Source organism: Helianthus annuus, chromosome 2, assembly GCF_002127325.2.
Source record: "Helianthus annuus cultivar XRQ/B chromosome 2, HanXRQr2.0-SUNRISE, whole genome shotgun sequence".
Lineage (NCBI taxonomy): Eukaryota > Viridiplantae > Streptophyta > Magnoliopsida > Asterales > Asteraceae > Helianthus > Helianthus annuus.
Window position 1 is genome coordinate 133,462,861 of NC_035434.2, and position 8,719 is coordinate 133,471,579.

Below are 8,719 nucleotides of genomic sequence, written 5' to 3' on the forward strand. Positions count from 1 at the left end.
TTGTATAGATTTTTTTTTTAAATAATACTATTTTACAGTTTGGTCACAATTAACTTAACCGAAACCAAATTAACCAATAAAGCATAACCAAAATAACCAACCGAACTAATGACCAATGGCTTTGTTTTGTTTTCAAACCGAAATTACCATTCAGTTTGGTTATGACTTGGTCCAAAACCGGACTGTGCCGAACTGAACAAAACAGAAAAACCCAAAATTTCAGTTTTTGGCTTGGTTCGAGCGCAAAACCGATCAATGCAAACCGCTAGGTGGTACGAGTAACAAGTGCAAACCTACACTACAAAAGTCTTGATGAACCTACCCCTACTTTCATACCATGTTCAAAGATTGCAACATGTCATGGTGGTCTTAAAACAAACCAATAAAAACTAATATTATAATAATACTGTTATTATATGTCATGGTGGTCTTAAAACAAACCAATAAAAAATTAATATTATAATAATATATTGTTATTAATTGGTCAGGTATACTATTCTTCTTTCCACACAAGATTTTACTTTGTATTGCTTTTGCAGTTTTTTAGTTTATTGGATTTTCAAACCTATATTTAGACACCTAATAATTTAAACATCAAGACTTGTTTACAGAATCAGTTGGTGGTGGTGGTTTGTCTTCATCTTCAGGCCTCAACTTATTCAACGGTTTCTGCTTTTCGGGTATAGTAACAGGCTCGGTTGGTTTTTGATGAACACGGGGGCTCACCAACTTCTTTTCGACATCTTCAAACTTGGCAGTGGCCCCTGGTGCCGTTCCTACGTTCTTTGCTGAGCCCGGCCCGTTTATTGTAAGTGTGGATGCTTCGTCCTGAGAAGCATACCACATGTTACCACATGCACTGCACTCGAGCTGCAAAAGCAAGAACATGAACATGGGTTTTTAAGGATTCTATTAAGCATGTAACATGGCATGGAGCACGAACCTGGTATCGGTCTGCGTGTCCACCTGAGATGATCTCTACCAAACGTACTTTTCTCTCTGTACATCTTTTACATCGTGCGTCGGTCATCTGACAACGTATATAATAATTATTAACATAACGAAATCCAAATCTTTTTGATGTCTGCAGATATTGTTGATCAGTATTACCTGCACCTGGACACCCTCTTCAGGCTCTTTACGTGCTATCTCCTCTGCTGTCAATCCCTCCTAGAAAAAAATTAAAAAAACGTTTCCTTATGTAAAAAATAATAATTTTTTTCATTCAATAAAATAAGATGGTATAAACTAGTAGTGGTGTGCACGGTTCAGTTCGGTTTTTCGGTTTTTGATACAAAAAATAAAACTATAATCCAAGATTTAAGAATCCTTCTTAGATGTTGTTTACATTTAAGTTCTTGTATTTAACCTTTATAATTAATATTGTTAACATAAAAATAACCTTTTAGTTTATTTTTATGTTTCTCTAAAGTTTTTATTAAAACATTTTCTTTTATAATAATACTTTGAAAATCATTTAACTTTTATGTTAAATTTTGTTATTTCTTGTAGGCAATGGATAAATCATTTCAAAAATAAATAAACATTTTAATCTTTTTATTATAAATACTTAATATTTAGAAATAAAATTAATAATTCCTAAAGCAATATATAATAAAATTCAAAAAATGACTTTTTAGGTTATTCGGTTCAGTTCGGTTTTCATAAAATGCAAAACCGTAACCGAACCGCAAATTTTGGTTGGGTTTTTTTCGGTTTCTTGCGCGTTTCGGTTTTTTTCGGTTCAGTTAAATCGCTTTTTTCGGTTTTCTGCTCACCCCTAGTATAATACACATACCTTCAACTCAATAGGTGACATGTTCAATATTTTTGAAGGTTCCAATTCTCCCTTTAGGAGGCGACGGGCTAACTGTGCATTTTTCTGCAAAGTAAAATTAATTAGACATAGCATAATTTTATTTTATCCAGATAAATATGTGTTTACCTTAAGATTAAATACTAACTGCCTCATTTTCTGATTATATTTTAGAAAATCCGAAGAAAGAGACTCGTGTGACGCTTGCTCAAGTGCAGCTACAGCATGCACCGCATCCTCAGGCCACACAGGTGATAATCCCGTTCCATTCTGCAGTATAATATATTATTAGAGTAATGTACACGGATGGTCCTTGTGGTTTACCAAAATTTTGGATTTGGCCTCTAGCTTTCCAAAACTACACGGATAGTCCCTACGGTTTGCACTTTGTAATACATTTAGTCCCAAACTTTGCGATATAATATATTATTATTATTATTATTATTCTTATTATTATTATTATTATTATTATTATTATTATCATCAATTATTAAAATAATTATGAAAATTTCACAACAGTGGAACAATAATTAAACTTGAGTGGTTTAAGTATGAGTAACTTTATTACAAGGGTGCAAACAAGCCGAGCAGCTCGCGAGCTGCTCAAGATCGGCTCGAGAAAAATCTCGAAACAAGCCAAGTCTTATCTAGCCCGAGCCAAGCCTGAGCCTAAAATAAAGCTCGTTTACTTATCAAGCCCGAGCTTCACTTATCGAGCTCGCGAGCCTAAATGAGTCCATTATTTATATTATTTTTATTTAATATATTAATTAATAAATTATAAAGGACCCGAGCTTGAGAAACTGCCAACGAGCTGAGCTCGAGCGCTCATAAGTTAATCGAGCTCGAGCTTGGTTGAGCACGGGCTCGGCTCGGCTCGGCTCGTTTGCACAATTTATTATAACAATATTGAAACTTGGTTTATTTTATGATTTTATCCCTGATAAAAATTCATACTTACATTTGGAACTTTGTCTTGGGGCTCATTTGGAGGAAGATTATTAGCTCCCTCAACTTCCTTCCTATTTCCACCACTGTCATCCACATTACTGCATACAAATTTTACCGTTTCTAGAACCTTCTCTAACCATTTATCACGTTGCTGATCACTAGTGACAGCATCAAACTTCACAAGAATATTATAATATTCCGAAGCAGCACTGTTACAACTTCCCGGTGTTTCAGTCCTCGACAACGGTCCAGACCGGTCGCTTGCAGCATCTTCATCTCTGGTAACATCTAACGATGACATACTCTTTCTCCGTAACATCCTTTTACTTTTTATATTGTCGTCTGGTTCAACGTCTTCGTCAATTTTGATATCAGGAAGGTCTCCTATCCGTGACATTGTTTTTTGAACAAGAAGATCGATTTCGTGTTGCATGGTATCTTCATAATCTTTGTCTGTAAGTTTATAAAGACGTTTAAAAATGGTGTCATAAACCTTTTGAACGATGAATCCAGGATGTAATTTACGGCTCGGGATCTGTTTGTGTGCGGGAATGAAGTGTACTACACATTTGTGCATTACGGATTCAGCTGGGACCTCGTCTTTGTGAAAACTATAAAACAGTTGTCGTGTATCGTTTGATTGCCAATTTCCACCGCCTTTCCGTTCTGCCTCTTCGGGTCGATAAAACCATTGTCCGTTCACCATCACACTCCCTTTATTTGTTTCTGAAATATCCTGTGTATAAAAGGAAATTTACACTTTAGAACCGATACGAGACCATTTACCATAAATTAGAAATATATTGTGAAAATTAAAAGAGAAAATCACTAAAATAGCCATTTTTGGGTGTGCTATACAACTACGGTCATGTTAACACAATTTCACATATACAGTCATGAAATTCGTGAATTCTTAAATGACACTGCAGAAACCGAACCAGAAATAAATGCTATCCGAATCAGATTCGAGTATATCTTCTATACCCGCGTATCCAGTAAAACATCTTTCCTACTGGCCCATAGATCATTATACATTGACTATGCAGTTACTATCGGCGGGATATCGGTTATCGGACCTCTACAAAATATCAGTGTCAAATATCGATCCGGAATATTGGTTCCGAACTTCTGATATTATCGGCGAAATTGACTGTCTGGATGCCTTGGTTGATGTGGACTTGGAGGAAGATTTCATGGCTTATGAATAGATCATGTTTCAAATATTGTCACTTTTGAGTTTTGACTTGTGATATTACTATTAATATTATATATGTTTTACGTTTTATATATGTATAAATTCTGCATGATATTTAAATTACCGATATCCGACCTATATCTTAAATATCGGCCTTGACCGATCTTTGATTTTGGACCGCATTAACTGCATAGTACATTGATGCGCCACTCTGCAGCCTCCGCGTATCCTATTTCCATTGACGTGTCCTATTTATTTTTCATTCACGTATATGCAAACATTTTAATCCCCAATTATGAAATTTTGTTATGTTCAAGAAATACATGCCTTAATGTTATAGGTGCAAATGTTCAATCAGTGCTTGTGAATTCTAAATGCCTAGAGATTACTTTCGTGTATCCCTTAAAAACTGCAGTCAATGCTTTTACAATTCTCAGTGTCAGATTGACAACTACTCTTGCATATCTTATACAAGCAGTGCTATTTATTTAATTGGTTCTCGTATTTTTAATTATTACAAACATACTTGTGATTTTAGTGCAGTATTATTAAGGGACTAAAAAGCAATGCATGAGTATACAGGGGCGTAGCGCCCGGGGGGGGGGGGGGGGGGGGGGCACCCCTTGAACTTTTCGCTCAGTAGTGCCCGGTATGTAGTTTTCGTATAGAATTTTTTAGGTATATAGGTTTTCGACCCCCCGGTTTTTATAATTTTTTTAGGTATATATGTTTTCGACCCCCCCAGTCGGAAATCTCAAGCTTCGCCACTGCGAGTATGTGTGAAATTCTTCAGACATGACCATAGAGGTGTATAACACACCCAAAAACTGGCTATTTTCGTGCTTTTCTCAAATTAAAATACCTTGATTATGGCAACATATGGCTTTTTGTTTGGTCCTTCAGATGCAGCTGCTAAAAGCACAGGATCCTCCTGCACATTCATAAAAACAGAACAAATTTATATGAGCAGTTTTCACGTGGCAGCTTCAGATACTAGATAGATAAAATGCTAAATTAAATCATGTATGGTCATACACATATTATTGAATGTATCTATGTGAATAATCAACCTTGACACACGTCATTTTATCACAAATTCATAGATGTCATCGCATCACCTTGGTGTTCTTGCAATGTCATGCATATGATCGTGTACACTTACACAGATATACATGCATATGCCTTTGTGTTTGTGTATACGGGCTTAAAACTTACACAAACACAAAGGCACATGTATGTATATCTGTGTAAGTGTACACAATCATATGCATGACATTGCAAGAACACCAAGGTGATGCGATGACATCTATGAATTTGTGATGCTTACATAGATACATACACACAATAAACATTCATTGGCATGACCATCACATGATTTAACACAGCATTTCATCTATCTAGCATAGAACCACATCTCAACAAAAAGGTTACAACCTACAAGAGTACCTACTAATGCAACCTTACATAAATTCTATGAGGGTGGTTCCGTTACACAATACTCTTAAATCTTAATTCAAAAACGGTGAGAAGTAAAGTGTTAATATGTAGCACAAAGTGCAGATATGTAAAAAAATCAAAATGTTGATATGTAACAACACATGTGTAGTTACATATCCACACCATCTTGTCAAGTGTTACTTAGAAGCATTGTGTATTTAATCTAACCTCTAAATTCTATTAAAAATGAACACACTCATTAAATCCAATAACATTATATACATACATCAAAATAAAAAAACCTAAAACACTAGCCCCTAAATTCTTCCTCAATCCTCACAAAACCGCACCGTGTTGTTATATATAAGCACTTTACTTCTCACTGTTTTTAGGTTAAGAGGATTGTGTATTTGATCTAACCTCTAAATTTTATCAACAAATGACCACACTTAATAAATCAGGCAATAACATCATATACATACATCATATATAAAGCCTAAAACGCTAGCCCGAAAATTCTCCCTCATTTCTCACAAAACCACACCGTGTTGTTAGATATCAACACTTTACTTCTCACCGTTTTTAGTTAGTATTGCGTATTTGATCTAACCTCTAATTCTCTAAATTCTATCAACACACTCAATGCATCCAATAACATTATATCATCATCATAATCATCATACTCAGTAAATCCCACCAATAGCAAAGCTAAGGTAAGGTCTGAGGAAGGTAAGATGTAGACAGCCTTACCTCTACCCCGTAGAAATAGAGAGACTGCTTCCAGTGAGACCCCCGGCTCGATCCAATAACATTATATACACACATCAAAATATATAAAACCTATAATCCTAGCCCCTAAATTCCTCTCAATTCTCACAAAACCACTTCCTAATTCTAAAATTCACCAATCAATGACATAGACATGCACAGAACTTTTTTTCCCTGACCAGTTAGTACCGAACCGTCAGTTTTTTCTTCTCATTTTTGCTTTAACCGGTTCAGTTAATAACCAGTTTTTTTCTCTTTTTTTTTTTTTTTGTTTATTCGTTTTAACGGGTTCGGTTATTAACCTGTTTTTTCCACTTAACTAACCGGTTATTCGTATTTTTTTTCGTTAACCGATAAATCAGTTAAAAACCAGTTAAAAAACAAGTTCCTTCTAAAAAATTCCCAACTGGAACCATCTGTTATAAAAACCACTGATCGGTTATTCTCAATCCGGTTACGGTTTCGGTTATTTAACAGGTTATTTTGAGATTCACAAACAACAGATCATCAACAATGGTAAACCTAATAATAATAATCAACAAGAATACACTCACAAGCTCGTAACAAAGTCCGTCAAACTCGAACGATTTATAATGATTCCTCTTCGATCTCCCCTTGCCTGAAACCCTAACCACATCGCCGATTGGCTTAGCGTCTTCCGGCGGCACTACCTCATCTACCGGCGGTGAAACTTCCTTCTCCTCCACATCATCGTCATTAGGTTTTTTATGTTTGATTAGATCTTGTTCTTCTTCTTCATCGTCGTCTTCGTAAATTTTCATCCGTTTTCGCTTCCGTTGAGTAGATCGTGCTTCATCGGATTCGGTTTGTGATCGGTGCGGTGGCGCGTGGTGGTGGTCGTCCTCGTCGTCGTCACTCGGGGCTACGTACCGGCGGTTGCGCATTTTGGTTCCGGTGAGAGGTGTGACTTGTGAGGGTGTGTGGGGGAGACCATGGGAGACGTATGCTTTGACGAAGAAGCGTATTATATATTTCTTTTCCACGTAACCTTTTTTTATTCATAATAATTAGTTTACAACCTCGTGTATTAAACGGGTTGAATGACGAAAAATATAAATTATAAATTTGTATATAATTCTTATTAATGAAATGACTTATTTAGATAAATTAGTAAAACAAAAGGACAATTATATTTTCGTTACTTGGACATGTGATTTGATACTTTATTAGTAATTATTGTTTATATCCAAATAATATATTTTATCTTAACAAATATATATGGTCAAGGTAAAATGAAAACTTCTACGAGTTGTGAGAACTTAGAGAACTCAACCTTACAAAAGGTTTTTTGAATTTTTTTACAGATGGTGTGAATGAGTGGTTAGAGACTCAAGGTGTTAAACTTTTTGATTTTGGATTCAAGTGGTTAAAACCACTAAAACATAGGGACTCAAAAAGTAATTTACTATTAATTAAATTTAAAATTATACGTTTGATCTCTAACTATATTAAATAATATTATATTATTTGATACATTTATATTTGTTATAGATAATTATTAATTAAATTTGAATTTAGACGTTTATCTCTAACTATATTAATTAATATTATATTATATTTTGTGTATAAAATTAATATGTAATGATGTTATTAAAAGGGAGGAAGCACCAGAGTGTGACACGTGTACAAAAAGATTTTCATTTATTAGTATAGGAAGATTAGCTCTTATTTATATGTTTGTTTCAAGAGTAAGAGTAAACTGCAATTTTACCTCCTGGGATTTAGGCCAATTGGCACTCTTACCCCTCTAATGAAATAATTGCAATTTTAAACCCTCAACGTTTGGTGTTATGTCGCAAGTTTACCCCATGCCGTCAAATAAGTTAACAGATCTGTTAAATGGATTGTGAAATGACTATATTACCCTTTCATATTACCCCATATGGTTTGTTCTACTATGCAATATTATCCCCTCTCTCATAAGCCCTCCACCGCCACCATGAACCACCACTACCACCACCTATCACCACCACCATCTCCCCCACCAACCACCACCTCCACTACTATGCAGTCTGACTCTTCAGCAGTCTCATCGTCACTTGGAGGTTCCCATTCTGACTTTCATCGCTCTCATCCTCACTTGCAGGTTCCCGTTTTGCAGCTTTCCTAACCCTCCCTTTAAATGAAACATCAGGATTTCTGAGTGCCTCATACGCTGAAGTTCCTTCACATTATCTTCAACTAATTGAATAATAATATAAAATGCAAATCATATTAGTAAACTTGAAAAAAAAATACAAATTCACTTGCAGACTTATGAATGTAAAACAAATTTGAACTGGCAAACTATGCAGTTAATAGCGGCGCTATAGCGGTGATATAGCGATTAGCAAACACCTGGGCTTGTAGCGGTCCAAATAGCGGTTGGTTATAGCGGAACCGCTATTAGCGGCGCTATAGCCCGCTATTTGGCCGCTATTTGAAGACCTGTATAGCGCCTACTGGACCGATTTTAGCGGTCAGCCCAAATTTAATGTAAAGCCCACTTTTATTAATTAAATCCATAACAATAAAAGGCCCAAATGTTTTAT

At 35.4% G+C, this 8,719-nt stretch overlaps 1 protein-coding gene across 1 annotated transcript; it reads right to left on the reverse strand.

The window, feature by feature from the left end:
* Window positions 1-395: 395 nt before the first annotated feature.
* LOC110867892 lies at window positions 396-7,171 on the reverse strand. The gene is made up of 8 exons (XM_022116947.2): window positions 6,722-7,171; window positions 4,825-4,893; window positions 2,778-3,503; window positions 1,946-2,086; window positions 1,799-1,882; window positions 1,111-1,170; window positions 944-1,030; window positions 396-870 (listed from the first exon to the last, which is right to left on the reverse strand). The coding sequence occupies exons 1-8, from the start codon at window positions 7,070-7,072 to the stop codon at window positions 595-597; spliced, it is 1,794 nt and encodes a 597-aa protein (XP_021972639.1). The 5' UTR covers window positions 7,073-7,171; the 3' UTR covers window positions 396-594.
* Window positions 7,172-8,719: the final 1,548 nt, after the last annotated feature.